This window comes from Odontesthes bonariensis, chromosome 20 (assembly GCF_027942865.1).
Source record: "Odontesthes bonariensis isolate fOdoBon6 chromosome 20, fOdoBon6.hap1, whole genome shotgun sequence".
NCBI classification, from domain to species: Eukaryota; Metazoa; Chordata; class Actinopteri; order Atheriniformes; family Atherinopsidae; genus Odontesthes; species Odontesthes bonariensis.
This window is the reverse complement of record NC_134525.1, coordinates 3534004-3557863: the sequence shown is the minus strand read 5'-3', so window position 1 is coordinate 3557863 and position 23860 is coordinate 3534004. Positions and strand designations below refer to the sequence as shown.

Below are 23860 nucleotides of genomic sequence, written 5' to 3'. Positions count from 1 at the left end.
CATCGCTTTGCATGTTACACACTGAACACGCTTCATAGTGACTGGTTCTTTGGTGGAGAGTCATTTCAATGACAACCGATAATGGCTGAGGTCTGTGGATTGTCCAAGGTAACAGGCTCGCTGTGTTAAGGAAATCAAGTGGCTGTTCTTTTATTTTACTCCACAAAGCTGCTTCGCTGCTACCGGAGGCCGACATCTCAGACAGCCATACATCCACCCATCTGCACGGCGACCACAGATAAATCTGGGGGAGAAACCGCCCATTTAAGGGACTAACGCAGACGATGGAGCTGCATTCGCTCTTGCAGACATTTTTAAATCCAGGTTAAAAACATTCCTTTTCTCGTGTGTCTATGCATGAAATCTGCACGATATTTTTTAACTTATCTGGACTGTTGCTTGTTTTTAAATTCATTTAAATTACATTTTGTCTAATTATTCTTATTTCTATGACAACCGTTTCAATACTTTCCAGACCCAACATGGATGAAATGATAGTTTATGGTCATATATTCATTTTTTTTTGGGGGGGGGGGGGGGGGCGCACAGATCATTTCCTTTCTTAATGAGTCTTTCTGTAAACTTTGTTCTGTTAATTTTAGTCCCTCGAGCCTCTAAAAATTAGGTTTTATCAGCTCTCTTCTGCAACCTAAGTTTAATCTCAGGCCATTGAAACAAACTACATTGGAAAAAATTTAAATCTTACCAAGTATATTTGTCTCATTGAGTATCTCATTACACTTAATATTTGCCTAACAACTGCCTAACAAGTACCATTTCAGCCAGATATAGGGACTTGTTTTAATACAATACATCTTGAATATCTTGTTAAGTGAAAAAGTCTTGAAAACAAATTGTTTTGAGTCATATTTCACATGAAACAAGCTTTTTTTTTTTCATTTGAAGAGGTTTTTAAGCTAATTTCAAGATCACTTTTATCTCAAAAGTCCTAAATATCACATCTTATTTCAAGAAAAAAAGTTGATTTTCACTAGTTCCATTGGTAGATTTTTTGCTTATTTCAAGCAAAAACGTATTTTATTTGTTGTTTTTTTTACTTATTTTTGGAGGGGCATTTTTTCCAGTGTAAAATAAAACAAAAACTAGAAATACTCTGTCAACTCTCACAGAAACCAGCAAAAAGCCACATTACAGAAGCTAACGATATCTTTGAACTTATGTGGACTGACTGTTGCTTGTTTTTAAATTCATTCAAATCATTTTATTTGTTTCTCTTTATATTCTTTTATATATTCTTAATGCTTCTTACACTCCCTGCTGCAATGCTTTTATCTTATGTAAAGCACTTTGAACTGTTTTGTACATGAAATGTGCTACAAATAAATTTGATTTGATTTGATTTTGATTTGTACTCGCTCAGAATTTTTCAGACGATACATCTACATTGTGTCATTTCATGCTTTGTCTTATCGGGGTTTCCCACGCAAGAGCGCTGGAAGGCTTCTCCCGTCACCGTGGCCCTCGCTGACCTCCACACACACACAAGCCTGAGACAGTAAATGGGAGAGAGGGGGGGGGGGGTGAGGCAGATAATGAGAGAGACAGAGGAAGAAACCTCAGTCCTCAAGCCAGAGTTCGGCCAAATGCTACTGCTGCTGGGAGGCTGGAACACCACGACCTTCAGGAGCTGCAAGCACGGCCATGTGCGCCGTGCTCATGTGTGTTTTATGCACGCCAACACAGCTAAACGGGTGCGTTTTGCTGCATCAAAAACATTCCTTTTTTTTGCACGATTCGCCTACGAAAAGGAAAGAAAAACGTCATTCCTGGCCACGAGCTAAAAAAACTGCGCCAAATCGTCCCAACGTATCCCACGGCGTCAAAATTTCTCCCCGAAGAAACCCGCCGCAACTGCTACAACGAGACATTTCCGTCTTCAAATGTGGGGGAGACAGGGAGGAAGGGGAGAGGCGAGAGGGAAATATTTGGCTTGGAGCAGCGAGAGCCTCATCAAGGTTAATTGGTCTGTTGAGAGGACGCTCTCATCTCGCTCATCAATCACCTGTTCCATTGTTTCCTAAAGAGCGTCTCTGAGCGCAGGGCCTCACCGCGAAGCCCCTGTAATGACCGCTCCTGTCAGAGAGACAATGCCTCATCTTGTTTGAGTGTATAAATCCAGTTAGCGTCAGGACGGCCCACATCAACACTGATTAAAATGGAGTTAAGTGTGAAAACAGAGCTCGGTTATCAGCTCTCTTCTGCAGCCTAAGTTTCATCTCAGGCCATTGAAACAAACTAAAATAAAGCAAAAACTAGAAATATTCTGTCATCTATCACAGAAACTGGGAAAAAGCCACATTAAAGAAGCTAAAACCAGTAACTTTATCGCGTATTTTACTCAATAAAATGACAAATCAAGGCCTAAAATAAACATTTTGTCTATTTATTCTCATTTCTATGACCCAAAATGGATGAAATGATAGTTTAAGGCCATTGAAACAAACTAAAATAAAACAAAAACTAGAAATATTCTGTCATCTATCACAGAAACCAGCAAAAAGCCACATTAAAGAAGCTAAAACCAGTAACTTTACCGCGTATTTTACTCAATAAAATGACAAATCAAGGCCTAAAATAAACATTTTGTCTAATTATTCTTATTACTATGACCCAACATGGATGAAATGATAGTTTAAGGTCATATATTCATTTTGGGGGGGCGCACAGATCATTTCCCTTCTTAATGAGTCTTTCTGTGAACTTTGTTCAGTTAATTTTAGTCCCTCGAGCCTCTAAAAAATAGATTTTTATCAGCCTTCAGTGCAGGAAATGATCCTCTGTTTCTGTTTCTGGCTTCAGGTGAAGTTCTGCTTAACTCGATCAGGAAGTTAAAACCTCAAACCTCAAAGATTTACGTTTGTGATAAAAGATTATTCTAAAACCGACAGCTTAAGACATGGCGAGAGGATGAATCTCGACCTCTTTAAGGGAAAAAATAATATCTTAAACCTGAAAAAGTTCCTCAAATAAATGACAAATATGAGAATGTGTATTTTCTGACAGAATAATGAATAATAAAGACATTTGAAAGTGTCACCTTGAGCATTTTTATGACACCGACTCACCGATTAATCACGACACAAACAACAAAAATCATTGTTACTCGCATCTGATTTATCGGAGAAACGTTAAACTTCACGATCACATGGCTTCATTTAAAGCCTCACACTGGAAAAAATCTAAGTCTTACCAAGTATATTTGTCTCATTGAGTATCTCATTACACTTAATATAAGACACAACTGCCTAACAAGTTCCATTTCAGCCAGATATAGGGACTTGTTTGAAGACAATACATCTTGAATATCTTGTTAAGTGAAAAAGTCTTGAAAACAAATTGTTTTGAGTATGAAACAAGCTTTTTTTTTTCATTTGAAGAGGTTTTTAAGCTAATTTCAAGATCACTTTTAACTCAAAAGTCCCAAATATCACATCTTATTTCAAGAAATCTTGACAAGCCGATTTTCACTAGTTCCATTGGCAGATTTATTTGCTTATTTCAAGCAAAAACGTCTCGTATTTGTTGTTTTTTTTCCATAAAATGCCAGTTTATTCGAACCCTTGCATCAAAGGCGGTAAAGTTTTTGATGGGAAACCTCGCGCTCTTCACCAAAACAAACCGCGGCGGGGTCACGGTAACACTTGCCTAACCTCTAACCAGAAGCAACACTTTACATTCTGAGCTAGCTTCACATGAATGGGCGGATTGTTTTCCAGGATTGGCCCCACGCTCCATCTACAACACTACATCCATTCGCCCGGTGACCTCACAGGTTCAAATCCTTCCACCGAGCAGCGGCACGCCGCCTGGAAGGCTGCTCCGGCTTGTTTTCAGTGCTCATTTCCCCCCTTCCAGGGAAGCGTGCTCAGTGCGCGCCGCTGCTAGCCGAAGCCGCTGAGCTTCTCCTTCTACATTTATCCATTTTCTTGCATGTGTGTGTGTGTGTGTTGGGAATCCTGAGCTCCACATCCTCCTCCTGCTCAGCCCCATCCATCCACGCTGCTCCACTTCTCGCTCTCTCCAGCCACCTCCTGACAGGCTGGGATCCAGGGGGGGGGGGGTGGGCTGGAAATAACCTTCACATGGCCAGCTTTACCCGGCTATCTCTCACACACAGACCACCGCCGCCGCCGCCGCTGCTGCGCCGCCACACACAGAAACACAGACGCACACACGGATGCACGGGGATGACGGACAGCGCCACTCACCACTCCATGGACCAGGAACTCAAACAGTTTGCTCTTGGTGGCTTTCCTGGCTCCCCCCGCCGTCTCCTCCGTGGCCATTTGCTCGGTCCCCTCCGTTCACCCTGCTACGTCTCCCCTCTCCTTCTTTTGTCTTTCCCTCTCCCTTCTCCCAGCCTCCTGTTCCCCTCCCCTGCTCCACTTTCCTTCTCTTTGTGCTCTCCTTTTCAGCACCGCACTTCCCTCCCTCTCCCTCGTTTTTTTTTTTTTTTTCTGAACGTGCAGCAGCCCCGCCGAGTCTCTCAGTGCGTCTACGCTCACTTTTTTAGTTGAGCTGCCTTTCAGGAGCCCCGGCACGTCGCTGGCTGGCTTTGGAGGTGGAGAAGTGGTGGTGGTTGGAGGTGGGGTTGGGGGTCTGGCAAGGGGGTTTCAGCCAGCCCACCCTGCCGCTCACCCGCACAGCTGTTGCATTCCATTGGTTGATAAGGGCATGCGGCGCGGCGAGGCTGACGCTCGGGCTGACGCTGGGGCTGAACGGGGGAAGTTATGCTCGGTTAGCCATTCCTGGGCTGCAGCTTCCCCCTGGTGACCGGCCCAGAGGCCACGGGCAGCGCACACACAAAAACACACCGAGCTGCGACTCATTCTCAAAAAAGGACACCGCGGCTCTTAAAGGGGCCGCGCGCGCATATCATTAACACACGTGGACACGCGAAAAACTGCCGTGTACGATGGAGGTGTGACCCGGAGATGATGATGAGGAGGAGGAGGGCGAGGCCGCTCTGAGTCAGAGGCGAGTTAAGGAAGCAGTTCTAAGGACGAAAGTTCTAAGGACGCCGTTCTAAGGACGCCGTTCTAAAGTACGCAGTTCTAAGGACGCAGTTCTAAGGACGCAGTTCTAAAGTACGCAGTTCTAAAGTACGCAGTTCTAAGGACGCCGTTCTAAAGTACGCAGTTCTAAGGACGAAAGTTCTAAGGACGCAGTTCTAAAGTACGCAGTTCTAAGGACGCCATTCTAAGGACGCAGTTCTAAAGTACGCAGTTCTAAGGACGCAGTTCTAAAGTACGCAGTTCTAAGGACGCCATTCTAAGGACGCAGTTCTAAAGTACGCAGTTCTAAGGACGCAGTTCTAAAGTACGCAGTTCTAAGGACGCCGTTCTAAAGTACGCAGTTCTAAGGACGAAAGTTCTAAGGACGCAGTTCTAAAGTACGCAGTTCTAAGGACGAAAGTTCTAAGGACGCAGTTCTAAAGTACGCAGTTCTAAGGACGCAATTCTAAGGACGCAGTTCTAAAGTACGCAGTTCTAAGGACGAAAGTTCTAAGGACGCCGTTCTAAGGACGCAGTTCTAAGGACGCAATTCTAAGGACGCAGTTCTAAAGTACGCAGTTCTAAGGACGAAAGTTCTAAGGACGCCGTTCTAAGGACGAAGGTCTAAAGTACGCAGTTCTAAGGACGAAAGTTCTAAAGACGCCGTTCTAAGGACGCAGGTCTAAAGTACGCAGTTCTAAGGACGAAAGTTCTAAGGACGCAGTTCAAAAGGACGCAGTTCAAAAGGACGCAGTTCGAAAGGACGAAGTTCTAAGGACGAAAGTTCTAAGGAAGCCGTTCTAAGGACGAAGTTCTAAAGGACGAAGTTCTAAGGACGAAGTTCTAAAGGACGAAGTTCTAAGGACGAAGTTCTAAAGGACGCAGTTCTAAGGACGAAGTTCTAAGGACGAAGTTCTAAAGGACGAAGTTCTAAGGACGAAGTTCTAAAGGACGCAGTTCTAAGGACGCAGTTCTAAGGACGAAGTTCTAAGGACGAAGTTCTAAAGGACGAAGTTCTAAGGACGAAGTTCTAAAGGACGAAGTTCTAAGGACGAAGTTCTAAAGGACGCAGTTCTAAGGACGCAGTTCTAAGGACGAAGTTCTAAGGACGAAGTTCTAAAGGACGCAGTTCTAAGGACGCAGTTCTAAGGACGCAGTTCTAAAGGACGCAGTTCTAAGGACGAAGTTCTAAAGGACGAAGTTGTAAGGACGCAGTTCTAAAGGACGAAGTTCTAAGGACGCAGTTCTAAGGACGAATTTTAAAGGACGAAGTTCTAAGGACGCAGTTCTAAGGACGAATTTTAAAGGACGAAGTTCTAAGGACGCAGTTCTAAAGGACGAAGTTCTAAGAACGCAATTCTAAGAACGCAGTTCAAAAAAGGACGAAGTTCTAAGGACGCCGTTCTAAGGACGAAGTTCTAAGGACGCAGTTCTAAGGACGAAGTTCTAAAGGACGAAGTTCTAAGGACGCAGTTCTAAGGACGCAGTTCTAAAGGACGCAGTTCTAAGGACGAAGTTCTAAAGGACGCAGTTCTAAGGACACAATTCTAAGGACGCAGTTCTAAGGACGCCGTTCTATGAACGCAGTTCTAAAGGACGAAGTTCTAAGGACACAATTCTAAGGACGCAGTTCTAAGGACGCCGTTCTAAGGACGCAGTTCTAAGGACGAAGTTCTAAGGACGAAGTTCTAAGGACACAGTTCTAAGGACGAAGTTCTAAAGGACGAAGTTCTAAGGACGAAGTTCTAAGGACGCCGTTCTAAGGACGAAGTTCTAAGGACGCAGTTCTAAGGACGAAGTTCTAAAGGACGAAGTTGTAAGGACGCAGTTCTAAAGGACGAAGTTCTAAGGACGCAATTCTAAGGACGAAGTTTAAAGGACGAAGTTCTAAGGACGCAGTTCTAAAGGACGAAGTTCTAAGGACGCAATTCTAAGAACGCAGTTCAAAAAAGGACGAAGTTCTAAGGACGCCGTTCTAAGGACGAAGTTCTAAGGACGCAGTTCTAAGGACGAAGTTCTAAAGGACGAAGTTCTAAGGACGCAGTTCTAAGGACGCAGTTCTAAGGACGCCGTTCTATGAACGCAGTTCTAAAGGACGAAGTTCTAAGGACACAATTCTAAGGACGCAGTTCTAAGGACGAAGTTCTAAAAGACCCAGTTCTAAGGACACAATTCTAAGGACGCAGTTCTAAGGACGCCGTTCTATGAACGCAGTTCTAAAGGACGAAGTTCTAAGGACGCAGTTCTAAGGATGCAGTTCTAAGGACGAAGTTCTAAAAGACCCAGTTCTAAGGACACAATTCTAAGGACGAAGTTCTAAGGACGCCGTTCTAAGGACGCAGTTCTAAGGACGAAGTTCTAAAGGACGCAGTTCTAAGGACGCAGTTCTAAAGGACGCAGTTCTAAGGACGCAGTTCTAAAGACGCAGTTCTAAAGGACGCAGTTCTAAGGACGCAGTTCTAAGGACGCAGTTCTGAGGACGCAGTTCTAAGGACGCAGTTCTAAGGACGCAGTTCTATGAACGCAGTTCTATGAACGCAGTTCTGAGGACGCAGTTCTGAGGACGCAGTTCTAAGGACGCCATTCTAAGGACGCAGTTCTATGAACGCAGTTCTATGAACGCAGTTCTGAGGACGCAGTTCTAAGGACGCAGTTCTAAGGACGCAGTTCTAAGGACGCAGTTCTAAGGACACAGTTCTAAGGACACTGTTCTATAGGACGCCGTTCTATGGACGCAGTTCTATGAACGCAGTTCTATGAACGCAGTTCTAAAGGACGCAGTTCTAAAGGACGCAGTTCTAAGGACGCAGTTCTAAGGACGCAGTTCTATGAACGCAGTTCTATGAACGCAGTTCTGAGGACGCAGTTCTAAGGACGCAGTTCTATGAACGCAGTTCTATGAACGCAGTTCTAAGGACGCAGTTCTAAAGGACGAAGTTCTGAGGACGCAGTTCTGAGGACGAAGTTCTAAGGACGCAGTTCTAAGGACGCAGTTCTAAGGACGCCGTTCTGAGGACGCAGTTCTAAGGACGCAGTTCTAAGGACGCAGTTCTAAGGACGAAAGTTCTGAGGACGCAGTTCTATGGACGCAGTTCTAAGGACGCAGTTCTAAGGACGCCTTTAAGGACGCAGTTCTAAGGAACGCTGTTCTAAGGACGCAGTTCTAAGGACGCAGTTCTAAGGACGCCGTTCTAAGGACGCAGTTCTAAGGACGCAGTTCTAAGGACGCAGTTCTAAGGACGCCTTTAAGGACGCAGTTCTAAGGAACGCTGTTCTAAGGACGCAGTTCTAAGGACGCCGTTCTAAGGACGCAGTTCTAAGGACGCAGTTCTAAGGACGCAGTTCTAAGGACGCCGTTCTGAGGACGCAGTTCTATGGACGCAGTTCTAAGGACGCAGTTCTAAGGACGCCTTTAAGGACGCAGTTCTAAGGAACGCCGTTCTAAGGACGCAGTTCTAAGGATGCAGTTGTAAGGACGCAGTTCTATGGACGCTGTTCTAAGGACGCAGTTCTAAGGACGCAGTTCTAAAGGACGCAGTTCTAAGGAACGCCGTTCTAAGGACGCAGTTCTAAGGACGCAGTTGTAAGGACGCAGTTCTATGGACGCAGTTCTAAGGACGCAGTTCTAAAGGACGAAGTTCTATGAACGCAGTTTTAAGGACGCAGTTCTAAGGACGCAGTTCTAAGGACGCAGTTCTAAAGGACGAAGTTCTATGAACGCAGTTTTAAGGACGCAGTTGTAAGGACACAGTTCTAAGGACGCAGTTCTAAGGACGCAGTTCTAAAGGACGAAGTTCTAAGGACGCAGTTCTAAAGGACGCAGTTCTAACGACGCAGTTGTAAGGACGCAGTTCTAAGGACGCAGTTCTAAAGGACGAAGTTCTAAGGACGCAGTTCTAAAGGACGCAGTTCTAACGACGCAGTTGTAAGGACGCAGTTCTAAAGGACGCAGTTGTAAGGACGCAGTTCTAAGGACGCAGTTGTAAGGATGCAGTTCTAAAGGACGCAGTTCTAACGACGCAGTTCTAAGGACGCAGTTCTAAAGGACGCAGTTGTAAGGACGCAGTTCTAAGGACGCAGTTCTAAGGACGCAGTTCTAAAGGACGAAGTTCTAAGGACGCAGTTCTAAAGGACGCAGTTCTAACGACGCAGTTGTAAGGACGCAGTTCTAAAGGACGCAGTTGTAAGGACGCAGTTCTAAGGACGCAGTTGTAAGGACGCAGTTGTAAGGACGCAGTTCTAAAGGACGCAGTTGTAAGGACGCAGTTCTAAAGGACGCAGTTCTAAGGACGCAGTTCTAAGGACGCAGTTCTAAAGGACGAAGTTCTAAGGACGCAGTTCTAAAGGACGCAGTTCTAAAGGACGCAGTTGTAAGGACGCAGTTCTAAGGACGCAGTTGTAAGGACGCAGTTCTAAAGGACGCAGTTGTAAGGACGCAGTTCTAAGGACGCAGTTCTAAGGACGCAGTTCTAAAGGACGCAGTTCTATGAACGCAGTTTTAAGGACGCAGTTCTAAGGACGCAGTTCTAAAGACGCAGTTGTAAGGACACAGTTCTAAGGACGCAGTTCTAAGGACGCAGTTCTAAAGGACGCAGTTCTAAGGACGCAGTTCTAAGGAAGCAGTTCTAAAGGACGCAGTTCTAAGGACACAGTTCTAAGGACGCAGTTGTAAGGACTTAGTTCTAAGGACGCAGTTGTAAGGACGCAGTTCTAAGGACGCAGTTCTAAGGACGCAGTTCTAAGGACGCAGTTCTAAAGGACGCAGTTGTAAGGACGCAGTTCTAAGGACGCAGTTGTAAGGACGCAGTTCTAAAGGACGCAGTTCTAAAGGACGCAGTTGTAAGGACGCAGTTCTAAGGACGCAGTTGTAAGGACGCAGTTGTAAGGACGCAGTTCTAAAGGACGCAGTTGTAAGGACGCAGTTCTAAGGACGCAGTTCTAAAGGACGAAGTTCTAAGGACGCAGTTGTAAGGACGCAGTTCTAAGGACGCAGTTCTAAAGGACGCCGATCTAAGGACGCAGTTCTAAGGACGCAGTTCTAAGGACGCCGTTCTAAAGGACGAAGTTCTAAAGGACGAAGTTCTAAGGACGCAGTTCTAAGGACGCAGTTGTAAGGACACAGTTCTAAGGACGCAGTTCTAAGGACGCAGTTCTAAAGGACGAAGTTCTAAGGACGCAGTTCTAAAGGACGCAGTTCTAACGACGCAGTTGTAAGGACGCAGTTCTAAGGACGCAGTTCTAAAGGACGCAGTTGTAAGGACGCAGTTCTAAGGACGCAGTTGTAAGGATGCAGTTCTAAAGGACGCAGTTCTAACGACGCAGTTCTAAGGACGCAGTTCTAAAGGACGCAGTTGTAAGGACGCAGTTCTAAGGACGCAGTTCTAAGGACGCAGTTCTAAAGGACGAAGTTCTAAGGACACAGTTCTAAAGGACGCAGTTCTAACGACGCAGTTGTAAGGACGCAGTTCTAAAGGACGCAGTTGTAAGGACGCAGTTCTAAGGACGCAGTTGTAAGGACGCAGTTGTAAGGACGCAGTTCTAAAGGACGCAGTTCTAACGACGCAGTTGTAAGGACGCAGTTCTAAAGGACGCAGTTGTAAGGACGCAGTTCTAAGGACGCAGTTCTAAAGGACGAAGTTCTAAGGACGCAGTTCTAAAGGACGCAGTTCTAAAGGACGCAGTTGTAAGGACGCAGTTCTAAGGACGCAGTTGTAAGGACGCAGTTCTAAAGGACGCAGTTGTAAGGACGCAGTTCTAAGGACGCAGTTCTAAGGACGCAGTTCTAAAGGACGCAGTTCTATGAACGCAGTTTTAAGGACGCAGTTCTAAGAACGCAGTTCTAAAGACGCAGTTGTAAGGACACAGTTCTAAGGACGCAGTTCTAAGGACGCAGTTCTAAAGGACGCAGTTCTAAGGACGCAGTTCTAAGGACGCAGTTCTAAAGGACGCAGTTCTAAGGACACAGTTCTAAGGACGCAGTTGTAAGGACTTAGTTCTAAGGACGCAGTTGTAAGGACGCAGTTCTAAGGACGCAGTTCTAAGGACGCAGTTCTAAAGGACGCAGTTGTAAGGACGCAGTTCTAAGGATGCAGTTGTAAGGACGCAGTTCTAAAGGACGCAGTTCTAAAGGACGCAGTTGTAAGGACGCAGTTCTAAGGACGCAGTTGTAAGGACGCAGTTGTAAGGACGCAGTTCTAAAGGACGCAGTTGTAAGGACGCAGTTCTAAGGACGCAGTTCTAAAGGACGAAGTTCTAAGGACGCAGTTGTAAGGACGCAGTTCTAAGGACGCAGTTCTAAAGGACGCCGATCTAAGGACGCAGTTCTAAGGACGCAGTTCTAAGGACGCCGTTCTAAAGGACGAAGTTCTAAAGGACGAAGTTCTAAGGACGCAGTTGTAAGGACGCAGTTCTAAGGACGCAGTTCTAAGGACGCAGTTCTAAAGGACGAAGTTCTAAGGACGCAGTTCTAAAGGACGCAGTTCTAACGACGCAGTTGTAAGGACGCAGTTCTAAGGACGCAGTTGTAAGGACGAAGTTCTAAGGACGCAGTTGTAAGGACGCAGTTCTAAGGACGCAGTTCTAAGGACGCAGTTGTAAGGACGCAGTTGTAAGGACGCAGTTCTAAAGGACGCAGTTCTAAGGACGCAGTTCTAAGGACGCAGTTGTAAGGACGCAGTTGTAAGGACGCAGTTGTAAGGACGCAGTTCTATGGACGCCGTTCTAAAGGACGAAGTTCTAAGGACGCAGTTCTAAGGACGCAGTTCTGAGGACGCAGTTCTAAGGACGCAGTTCTAAGGACGCAGTTGTAAGGACGCAGTTCTAAGGACGCAGTTCTAAAGACGCAGTTCTAAAGGACGCAGTTCTAAGGACGCAGTTCTAAGGACGCAGTTCTGAGGACGCAGTTCTAAGGACGCAGTTCTGAGGACGCAGTTCTAAGGACGCAGTTGTAAGGACGCAGTTCTAAAGGACGCAGTTCTAAAGGACGCAGTTGTAAGGACGCAGTTCTAAGGACGCAGTTCTAAAGGACGAAGTTCTAAGGACGCAGTTGTAAGGACGCAGTTCTAAGGACGCAGTTCTAAGGACGCAGTTCTAAGGACGCAGTTCTAAAGGACGCAGTTCTAACGACGCAGTTGTAAGGACGCAGTTCTAAGGACGCAGTTCTAAGGACGCAGTTCTAAGGACGCAGTTCTAAAGGACGAAGTTCTAAGGACGCAGTTGTAAGGACGCAGTTCTAAGGACGCAGTTCTAAAGGACGAAGTTCTAAGGACGCAGTTCTAAAGGACGCAGTTCTAACGACGCAGTTGTAAGGACGCAGTTCTAAGGACGCAGTTCTAAGGACGCAGTTGTAAGGACGCAGTTGTAAGGACGCAGTTGTAAGGACGCAGTTCTAAGGACGCAGTTGTAAGGACGCAGTTCTAAGGACGCAGTTCTAAAGGACGCAGTTCTAAGGACGCAGTTCTAAGGACGCAGTTGTAAGGACGCAGTTGTAAGGACGCAGTTCTAAGGACGCAGTTCTAAGGACGCAGTTCTATGGACGCCGTTCTAAAGGACGAAGTTCTAAGGACGCAGTTCTGAGGACGCAGTTCTGAGGACGCAGTTCTGAGGACGCAGTTCTAAGGACGCAGTTCTGAGGACGCAGTTCTAAGGACGCAGTTCTAAGGACGCAGTTGTAAGGACGCAGTTCTAAGGACGCAGTTCTAAAGACGCAGTTGTAAGGACGCAGTTGTAAGGACGCAGTTCTAAAGGACGCAGTTCTAAAGGACGCAGTTCTAAGGACGCAGTTCTAAGGACGCAGTTCTAAGGACGCAGTTCTATGGACCTACTTCAGATGTGTTCCTATGGAAACCAGAACAGATCCAGCTGAGGAGAAGGAGCAAAAATGGTTCCAGGAACTGAGGGCCGTGGTCCCGAGTTCCTGTATGTGTGAATGAGGGAAAAAACGGTTCCTGAAAAGGTTCTAGGAATTCCCAAAGGTTCCTACAGTGGGAATGCGGCTATTCTCCGGTAAGGGTTCATAGGTCACAACCATTTGAATCCCCGGCTTTCACCGGCCCAGAGGCTTCAGGCTAACGGCAAACAGGCACGAGCACGACAAGGTGACTGTGTCACACGTGTGATTAATTTCTGCTTTCTGAAGGATTACCAGACAAAAAAAAGCTCCCGAAAAAGATGAAAACACGCCGGACACAAGGACATCAGGAGTGAAGAAATGGCGGCAGAACAAACAAGCCCCGACTGCTTCTTCTGCGCCGTGATCTCTAAATCACGAGAACCGTCACCACACAGGTCATTACTCTGAGAGGCACGCCACACGCAGCGCCCCTTCGCTCGCTCCCAGCCGTAATATCAGAGCGGTGAAATATTCATGAGGTTATTTGAATGACAAAGGAGGTGAAGTGGGGCGGACTCAAAGCGGCTCGGCTGTGCGACACATGATGGCGTATTGTCGCCGTTATCGTGACCGTTATCCACCGCTCTGCTGGGGCGAAAATGGCATAAATGTCTGGAACCTGGAGAAATATCCTCCGTCTTTCCATTAAATCACCATCATACTGTCACGAGCAAGATCTCTGAGAAAGGAATAAGGTCGCAGCACTGGAAAAAAATCAAAGTCTTACCAAGTATATTTGTCTCATTGAGACAAAATTCCCTAACAAGTACCATTTCAGCCAGATATAGGGACTTGTTTTATTACAATACATCTTGAATATCTTGTTAAATGAAAAAGTCTTGAAAACAAATTGTTTTGAGTCATATATCATATGAAACAAGCTTTTTTTTTTTTTTACATTTGAAGAGGTTTTTAAGCTAATTTCAAGATCACTTTTATCTCAAAAGTCCTAAATATCACATCTTATTTCAAGAAATCTTGATACACTGGAAAAAATCAAAGTCTTACCAAGTATATTTGTCTCATTTCTAGTCCAAATATCTAATTACACTTAATATAAGACACAACTGCCTAACAAGTACTATTTCAGCCAGATATAGGGACTTGTTTGAAGACAATACATCTGGAATATCTTGTTAAATGAAAAAGTCTTGAAAACAAATTGTTTTGAGTCACATTTCATATGAAACAAGCTTTTTTTTTTACTTTTGAAGAGGTTTTTAAGCTAATTTCAAGATCACTTTTATCTCAAAAGTCCTAAATATCACATCTTATTTCAAGAAATCTTGACAAACCGATTTTCACTAGTTCCATTGGCAGATTTTTTTGCTTATTTCAAGCAAAAACGTCTTTTATTTGTTGTTTTTTTACTTATTTTTGGAGGGGCATTTTTTCCAGTGCAAGATTTCTTGAAATAAGATGTGATATTTAGGACTTTTGAGTTAAAAGTTATCTTGAAATTAGCTTAAAAACCTCTTCAAATGAAAAAAAAAAGCTTGTTTCATGTGAAATATGACTCAAAACCAGATGTTTTCAAGACTTTTTCACTTAACAAGATATTCCAGATGTATTGTCTTCAATCAAGTCCCTATATCTGGCTGAAATGGTACTTGTTAGGCAGTTGTGTCTGATATTAAGTGTAATGAGATACTCAATGAGACAAATATACTTGGTAAGATTTAGATTTTTTCCAGAGCACGGGTCGTTCCAGAAGATACCCAAATTTATTTAACAGAGACGTCTTGTATTTGTTGTTTTTTTTACTTATTTTTGGAGGGGCATTTTTTCCAGTGAGGGAAGGGATGTTATTCTGAGAGGAAACCTCAACTTACTGTGTGGACAGCTGCTTTGGTTCAGAGGTCATGACAGCGTAGAGGCGTATTAACAGGGCCAAAAAGCCTTTTTTTATCCAATCCTGGAGCTAATTATCACGAGCTAAAGTCACTATTACTGAAAGAGAGGTTAAAAACTCCAACCATTTGTCCCCCAAACCTCCTTCTCAGAATTAATTCAATGATTGACAAATGCTGCCCATTCTGTGTGGCTTGGTGGCGCCCCCTGCTGTCAGGACGGGGGCATTACTGCTGCTGTTAAATCAGTCTGGGAGGCTTCAGGGAGCTCCGACTTCACTGCAACATTGATTTACTGCCCCATCAAAAATATCTGTGTTCTCTGTGCTGCCAAAAAAAAAATCACCACAGAATCCGTCCTGCCCCATTTTAGATCAACCTCGTGTTACGTAACGCGTGGAAAATATTAATCACAAAGGCACAGGAGGTATGCTTCTCAATTTCCTGCAAGGTCAAAGGCTCGACCCGCCGGGCTTATCTATGCAGATCCCAAGATTGTGCCAATCTTTCTGTTTCTCTGGCAACGACATGTGGGCGTTGGGTTGTAACAAAGAGATCCAGCAGCGTGGGCGATGAAGAAAAGGGAACCTTGAGCTGAGGAGTACCCCCTGCCGGACCCCCACCAGCCAGCCTAACCAAATGGTAATGTACCAGTGTAGCAGACAGGGGGGTAGAAGGGGGATTACGGGGAGGGTAAGGGAGCAGGAGCGGTGTCATTGATGACCAGCAGGGGGAGCAGGCGGACAGCCAGGGAAGAAGGGGTGGGGGGGGCATGTTCAGGGTCTGTGGTAGTTCCAGGACTGTAATCAAAGCCCACAACATACGAACACAACACTTAAGTTGTGTATAATTTCCTGAAAGTGAGACGCGATGAATGATGCAGCTTAAAGCAAGACTTTTCTGACGCGTCGCTTCCGCTTTTGGCCACACGAGGGGGACAAAGAGCTCAGAAACAGAGCTCAGCACCACTAACCTTTTACCTCTGTGGTATTTTCTGAACTAACAAACCTCTTTGAGGATGATCCTGTGAAGAGAATCTGAGAAAAACGTGTCATTCTGTAAAGAACTGGACACTTTAAAAGCTCCAAAATGACCCAATCTCACAGGAAAAAATGCCCCTCGAAAAGTAAGTAAAAAAACAACAAATAAAAGATGTTTTTGCTTGAAATAAGCAAAAAAATCTGCCAATGGAACTAGTGAAAATCGGCTTGTCAAGATTTCTTGAAATAAGATGTGATATTTAGGACTTTTGAGTTCAAAGTGATCTTGAAATTAGCTTAAAAACCTCTTCAAATGTCTAAAAAAAAGCTTGTTTCATATGATATGTGACTCAAAACAATTTGTTTTCAAGACTTTTTCATTTAACAAGATATTCCAGATGTATTGTATTAAAACAAGTCCCTATATCTGGCTGAAATAGAACTTGTTAGGCAGTTGTGTCTGATATTAAGTGTAATGAGATATTTTGACTAGAAAAGAGACAAATATACTCGGTAAGACTTAGATTTTTTCCAGTGTAGAGCTGCGAACTGGTCATTATCATCACTGTCCGAGCTGCCTTTTATCCTGTTGACTGATTCAATTAAATTTCAATTCATTTTTATTTATATAGCGCCAAATACAACAAATTTCATCTCAAGGCACTTAAATAATAAAGTCCAATTCAAGCCAATTGGAATTAAATTCATTGGAATCATAATTATTTATAAAAATAATCATTTTGACTGATCCATGAAACCTTTGGTCTCTAACGAGTCAGAAAATAGGAAACCAACAGCCACAATCCAACAGAAGATCATTAAAATAAGAGCTACACGTTAGTTTCCTGTTAATAAACTAATAAATCACCAAACTAATCTCAGCGCCTCCGTTGTGTTGGCTTCGATGAGCTCTCGTGTGACCTGATCCACCAAAACAAAAGCATAATTTCAACTCTTTTCCAATCAAATGTGATGTCAAAAACACTTTTTTTTAGCACATTTTTGTGGGAGTGGTTGAATACATTTTTCATGAAATAATAAAGTGCACTTACTGCTACAGTATGCACAAGAAAGAAATATTCAGAGGTTCAGCCTTGACATCTCAAATGGCAGAATGTTCTCTTTACTACATGAACTGTCAAACGATGGCTGAATAAGACCCCAAATACCGTCCATCTGTGGTAACCAATCCTACCCACATACGTCCCCATTAAGCGTCTGTTCTGTAGAACAGGTGACCTCTAGTGGCCGTGAGCGGAACTGCACGTGAAGTGTGAAAAGGTGTTGTTAAAAGAATGCATTTCAGATGGTTTTCTAACCCTTACTACGTGATGTTATGGACTAAAACCAAGCCAGTAGTGACAGAAGTGTGTTTTTAACTGAATGTCATTAATCCATGAATGATTAAAAGCACCGCACCAACATCCCTGCCCCCTTTCTAGCTGTTTATGAATAATTTGTGGCTTCTTAAAGAAAAGACTTGAGAATGACGTCGTCCTGACGCCATTATGGCTCGTATTTAAAGATGTGGAAGTTCAGAGGCTAAAAGCTTTTACTTTTCAATCATATCTGAACATTTTTACAGGCATCAGCTGTCTGGTTTCTCGTTTTCTGCTAATAAATACTCAGAGGAGGACCTTATGTGCGAAATGAGGAAAGAAATCTTACGCACTTATTTGTTTCCTTACGCACTTATTTGTTTCCTTACGCACTTATTTGTTTCCTTATGCACTTATTTGTTTCCTTACGCACTTATTTGTTTCCTTACGCACTTATTTATTTCCTTACGCTCTTATTTGTTTCCTTACGCACTTATTTGTTTCCTTATGCACTTATTTGTTTCCTTTTGCACTTATTTGTTTCCTTACGCACTTATTTGTTTCCTTACTCACTTATTTGTTTCTTTATTCCCCTTTTTGTTTCCATATGCACTTATTTGTTTCCTTACGCACTTATTTGTTTCCTTACGCTCTTATTTGTTTCCTTACGCACTTATTTGTTTCCTTATGCACTTATTTGTTTACTTTTGCACTTATTTGTTTCCTTACGCACTTATTTGTTTCCTTACGCACTTATTTGTTTCTTTATTCCCCTTTTTGTTTCCATATGCACTTATTTGTTTCCTTACGCTCTTATTTGTTTCCTTACGCATTTATTTGTTTCCTTACGCACTTATTTGTTTCCTTACGCACTTATTTGTTTCCTTACGCTCTTATTTGTTTCCTTACGCACTTATTTGTTTCCTTACGCTCTTATTTGTTTCCTTACGCACTTATTTGTGTACCTACGCACTTATTTGTTTCCCTACGCACTTATTTGTTTCCTTACGCACTTATTTGTTTCCTTACGCACTTATTTGTTTCCTTACGGACTTATTTATTTCCTTACGCACTCATTTGTTTCCTTACGCTCTTATTTGTTTCCCTACGCACTTATTTGTTTCCTTACGCACTTATTTGTTTCCTTATGCACTTATTTGTTTCCTTATGCACTTATTTGTTTCCTTATGCACTTATTTGTTTCCTTACGCACTTATTTATTTCCTTACGCTCTTATTTGTTTCCTTACGCACTTATTTGTTTCCTTACGCTCTTATTTGTTTCCTTACGCTCTTATTTGTTTCCTTACGCACTTATTTGTGTACCTACGCACTTATTTGTTTCCTTACGCACTTATTTGTGTACCTACGCACTTATTTGTTTCCCTACGCTCTTATTTGTTTCCTTACGCACTTATTTGTTTCCCTACGCACTTATTTGTTTCCTTACGCACTTATTTGTGTACCTACGCACTTATTTGTTTCCCTACGCTCTTATTTGTTTCCTTACGCACTTATTTGTTTCCCTACGCACTTATTTGTTTCCTTACGCACTTATTTGTTTCCTTACGCACTTATTTGTTTCCTTACGCACTTATTTGTTTCCCTACGCACTTATTTGTTTCCCTACGCTCTTATTTGTTTCCTTACGCACTTATTTGTTTCCCTACGCACTTATTTGTTTCCCTACGCACTTATTTGTTTCCCTACGCACTTATTTGTTTCCTTACGCACTTATTTGTTTCCTTACGCTCTTATTTATTTCCTTACGCACTTATTTGTTTCCTACGCACTTATTTGTTTCTTTACGCACTTATTTGTTTCCTTACACACTTATTTGTTTCCTTACGCTCTTATTTGTTTCCTTACGCTCTTATTTGTTTCCTTACGCACTTATTTGTGTACCTACGCACTTATTTGTTTCCCTACGCACTTATTTGTTTCCTTACGCACTTATTTGTTTCCCTACGCACTTATTTGTGTACCTACGCAGTTATTTGTTTCCCTACGCACTTATTTGTTTCCCTACGCACTTATTTGTTTCCTTACGCACTTATTTGTTTCCTTACGCACTTATTTGTTTCCCTACGCACTTATTTGTTTCCTTACGCATTTATTTATTTCCTTACGCTCTTATTTGTTTCCTTACGCACTTATTTGTTTCCTTACGCACTTATTTGTTTCCTTACGCACTTATTTATTTCCTTACGCTCTTATTTGTTTCCTTACGCACTTATTTGTTTCCTTACGCTCTTATTTGTTTCCTTACGCTTTTATTTGTTTCCTTACGCACTTATTTGTGTACCTACGCACTTATTTGTTTCCCTACGCACTTATTTGTTTCCTTACGCACTTATTTGTGTACCTACGCTCTTATTTGTTTCCTTACGCTTTTATTTGTTTCCTTATGCACTTATTTGTGTACCTACGCACTTATTTGTTTCCCTACGCACTTATTTGTTTCCTTACGCACTTATTTGTGTACCTACGCTCTTATTTGTTTCCCTACGCACTTATTTGTTTCCTTATGCACTTATTTGTTTCCCTACGCACTTATTTGTTTCCTTACGCACTTATTTGTTTCCCTACGCACTTATTTGTTTCCCTACGCACTTATTTGTTTCCTTACGCACTTATTTATTTCCTTACGCACTTATTTGTTTCCTTACGCACTTATTTGTTTCCTTACGCACTTATTTGTTTCCTTACGCACTTATTTATTTCCTTACGCTCTTATTTGTTTCCTTACGCACTTATTTGTTTCCTTACGCTCTTATTTGTTTCCTTACGCTCTTATTTGTTTCCTTACGCACTTATTTGTGTACCTACGCACTTATTTGTTTCCCTACGCACTTATTTGTTTCCCTACGCACTTATTTGTTTCCTTACGCACTTATTTGTGTACCTACGCACTTATTTGTTTCCCTACGCTCTTATTTGTTTCCTTACGCACTTATTTGTTTCCCTACGCACTTATTTGTTTCCTTACGCACTAATTTGTTTCCTTACGCACTTATTTGTTTCCTTACGCACTTATTTGTTTCCCTACGCACTTATTTGTTTCCCTACGCACTTATTTGTTTCCCTAAGCACTTATTTGTTTCCCTACGCACTTATTTGTTTCCTTACGCACTTATTTATTTCCTTATGGACTTATTTATTTCCTTACGCACTTATTTGTTTCCTTACGCTCTTATTTATTTCCTTACGCACTTATTTGTTTCCTACGCACTTATTTGTTTCCTTACGCACTTATTTGTTTCTTTATTCCCTTTTTGTTTCCTTCTGCACTTATTTGTTTCCTTACACACTTATTTGTTTCCTTACGCTCTTATTTGTTTCCTTACGCTCTTATTTGTTTCCTTACGCACTTATTTGTGTACCTACGCACTTATTTGTTTCCCTACGCACTTATTTGTTTCCTTACGCACTTATTTGTTTCCCTACGCACTTATTTGTTTCCTTACGCACTTATTTGTGTACCTACGCACTTATTTGTTTCCCTACGCACTTATTTGTTTCCCTACGCACTTATTTGTTTCCTTACGCACTTATTTGTTTCCTTACGCACTTATTTGTTTCCCTACGCACTTATTTGTTTCCTTACGCACTTATTTATTTCCTTACGCTCTTATTTGTTTCCTTACGCACTTATTTGTTTCCTTATGCACTTATTTGTTTCCTTACGCACTTATTTATTTCCTTACGCTCTTATTTGTTTCCTTACGCATTTATTTGTTTCCTTACGCTCTTATTTGTTTCCTTACGCTCTTATTTGTTTCCTTACGCACTTATTTGTGTACCTACGCACTTATTTGTTTCCCTACGCACTTATTTGTTTCCTTACGCACTTATTTGTTTCCCTACGCTCTTATTTGTTTCCTTACGCACTTATTTGTTTCCCTACGCACTTATTTGTTTCCTTACGCACTTATTTGTTTCCCTACGCACTTATTTGTTTCCCTACGCACTTATTTGTTTCCTTACGCACTTATTTATTTCCTTACGGACTTATTTATTTCCTTACGCACTTATTTATTTCCTTACGCTCTTATTTGTTTCCTTACGCACTTATTTGTTTCCTTACGCTCTTATTTGTTTCCTTACGCTCTTATTTGTTTCCTTACGCACTTATTTGTGTACCTACGCACTTATTTGTTTCCTTACGCACTTATTTGTTTCCCTACGCACTTATTTGTTTCCTTACGCACTTATTTGTTTCCCTACGCACTTATTTGTTTCCCTACGCACTTATTTGTTTCCTTACGCACTTATTTGTTTCCTTACGCACTTATTTATTTCCTTACGCTCTTATTTGTTTCCTTACGCATTTATTTGTTTCCTTACGCTCTTATTTGTTTCCTTACGCTCTTATTTGTTTCCTTACGCACTTATTTGTGTACCTACGCACTTATTTGTTTCCCTACGCTCTTATTTGTTTCCTTACGCACTTATTTGTTTCCCTACGCACTTATTTGTTTCCTTACGCACTTATTTGTTTCCTTACGCACTAATTTGTTTCCCTACGCACTTATTTGTTTCCCTACGCACTTATTTGTTTCCCTACGCTCTTATTTGTTTCCTTACGCACTTATTTGTTTCCCTACGCACTTATTTGTTTCCCTACGCTCTTATTTGTTTCCTTACGCACTTATTTGTTTCCCTACGCACTTATTTGTTTCCCTACGCACTTATTTGTTCCCTACGCACTTATTTGTTTCCTTACGCACTTATTTATTTCCTTACGGACTTATTTATTTCCTTACGCACTTATTTGTTTCCTTACGCTCTTATTTATTTCCTTACGCACTTATTTGTTTCCTACGCACTTATTTGTTTCCTTACGCACTTATTTGTTTCTTTATTCCCTTTTTGTTTCCTTATGCACTTATTTGTTTCCTTACACACTTATTTGTTTCCTTACGCTCTTATTTGTTTCCTTACGCTCTTATTTGTTTCCTTACGCACTTATTTGTGTACCTACGCACTTATTTGTTTCCCTACGCACTTATTTGTTTCCTTACGCACTTATTTGTTTCCCTACGCACTTATTTGTTTCCTTACGCACTTATTTGTGTACCTACGCACTTATTTGTTTCCCTACGCACTTATTTGTTTCCCTACGCACTTATTTGTTTCCTTACGCACTTATTTGTTTCCCTACGCACTTATTTGTTTCCCTACGCACTTATTTATTTCCTTACGCTCTTATTTGTTTCCTTACGCACTTATTTATTTCCTTACGCTCTTATTTGTTTCCTTACGCACTTATTTGTTTCCTTACGCTCTTATTTGTTTCCTTACGCTCTTATTTGTTTCCTTACGCACTTATTTGTGTACCTACGCACTTATTTGTTTCCCTACGCACTTATTTGTTTCCTTACGCACTTATTTGTGTACCTACGCACTTATTTGTTTCCTTACGCACTTATTTGTTTCCCTACGCACTTATTTGTTTCCTTACGCACTTATTTGTTTCCCTACGCACTTATTTGTTTCCTTACGCACTTATTTATTTCCTTATGGACTTATTTATTTCCTTACGCACTTATTTATTTCCTTACGCTCTTATTTGTTTCCTTACGCACTTATTTGTTTCCTTACGCTCTTATTTGTTTCCTTACGCTCTTATTTGTTTCCTTACGCACTTATTTGTGTACCTACGCACTTATTTGTTTCCTTACGCACTTATTTGTTTCCCTACGCACTTATTTGTTTCCCTACGCACTTATTTGTTTCCTTACGCACTTATTTGTTTCCCTACGCACTTATTTGTTTCCTTACGCACTTATTTGTTTCCTTACGCACTTATTTGTTTCTTTATTCCCTTTTTGTTTCTTTATGCACTTATTTGTTTCCTTACGCACTTATTTGTTTCCTTGCGCACTTATTTGTTTACTACGCACTAATTTGTTTACTACGCACTAATTTGTTTCCTTGCGCACTTATTTGTTTCTTTATTCCCCTTTTTGTTTCCTTATGCACTTATTTGTTTCCTTGCGCACTTATTTGTTTCCTGCGCACTTATTTGTTTCCTTGCGCACTTATTTGTTTCCCTACGCACTTATTTGTTTCCTTACGCACTTATTTGTTTCTTTATTCCCCTTTTTGTTTCCATACACACTTATTTGTTTCCAACGCACTTATTTGTTTCCTTACGCACTTATTTGTTTCCTTATGCACTTATTTGTTTCTTTATTCCCCTTTTTGTTTCCATATGCACTTATTTGTTTCCTTACGCACTTATTTGTTTCTTTATTCCCCTTTTTGTTTCCTTACGCACTTTCGCCCGGGGAGCATGGGGGGTACAGTGCCTTGCTCAAGGGCACCTCAGCCGTGACAAGGAGGTGGACTGACACCCCTCCAGCTATCAGTTCCACCAATCTTTTTTTTTGAGTGGCGAGAGTGGGAATCGAACTGCCAACCTTCCGGTTATTGGACGACCGACTCTTACCACTGAGCCACAGCCGCCCCGGTAATGTAATGTAATGTAATGTAAATCTATGTTGAAGTTTGGAAAAAACAACAACCCTGATGTTATTTGTTTTTAACTGAATGAGATATTTAATCAAATTTGAATCTCGGCGCTGCTCACATGAGCAAACAACCCAAGAACTGTGGTGAAACGGATTCTAGCAGTGCTGGTATGTGGCACCCCGTCCTCAGATGAGCCTCGCCCTCTCTACACCAGGGAGAACAGTGCACAGATGAATAAATAAAGTAAAAAGTAACCAAAGCTGCTTTGTGTTTAGGGTCTCTTTAGTTTGTTTATGATCTGTTAGCAATGATAACTTTGCTGTTTGTCT

The 23860-nt window shown here is 42.1% G+C and overlaps 1 protein-coding gene across 5 annotated transcripts in view; it reads right to left on the bottom strand.

The window, feature by feature from the left end:
- Positions 1-23860, bottom strand: part of smarcd3b (SWI/SNF related BAF chromatin remodeling complex subunit D3b) — an 81590-nt gene that overhangs the window by 49504 nt on the left and 8226 nt on the right. The window contains exon 1 of one of the 5 annotated variants that reach the window (XM_075452241.1): positions 4230-4758. The exons of 1 other annotated variant lie outside the window; for it this stretch is intronic. In XM_075452241.1, the coding sequence (XP_075308356.1) occupies positions 4230-4307 (78 nt within the window). In that variant the 5' untranslated portion in view covers positions 4308-4758. Of the gene's footprint in view, positions 1-4229; positions 4759-23860 lie in introns of those variants that run through there. 3 more of the 5 variants (XM_075452238.1, XM_075452240.1, XM_075452237.1) reach the window with 3 other exon arrangements.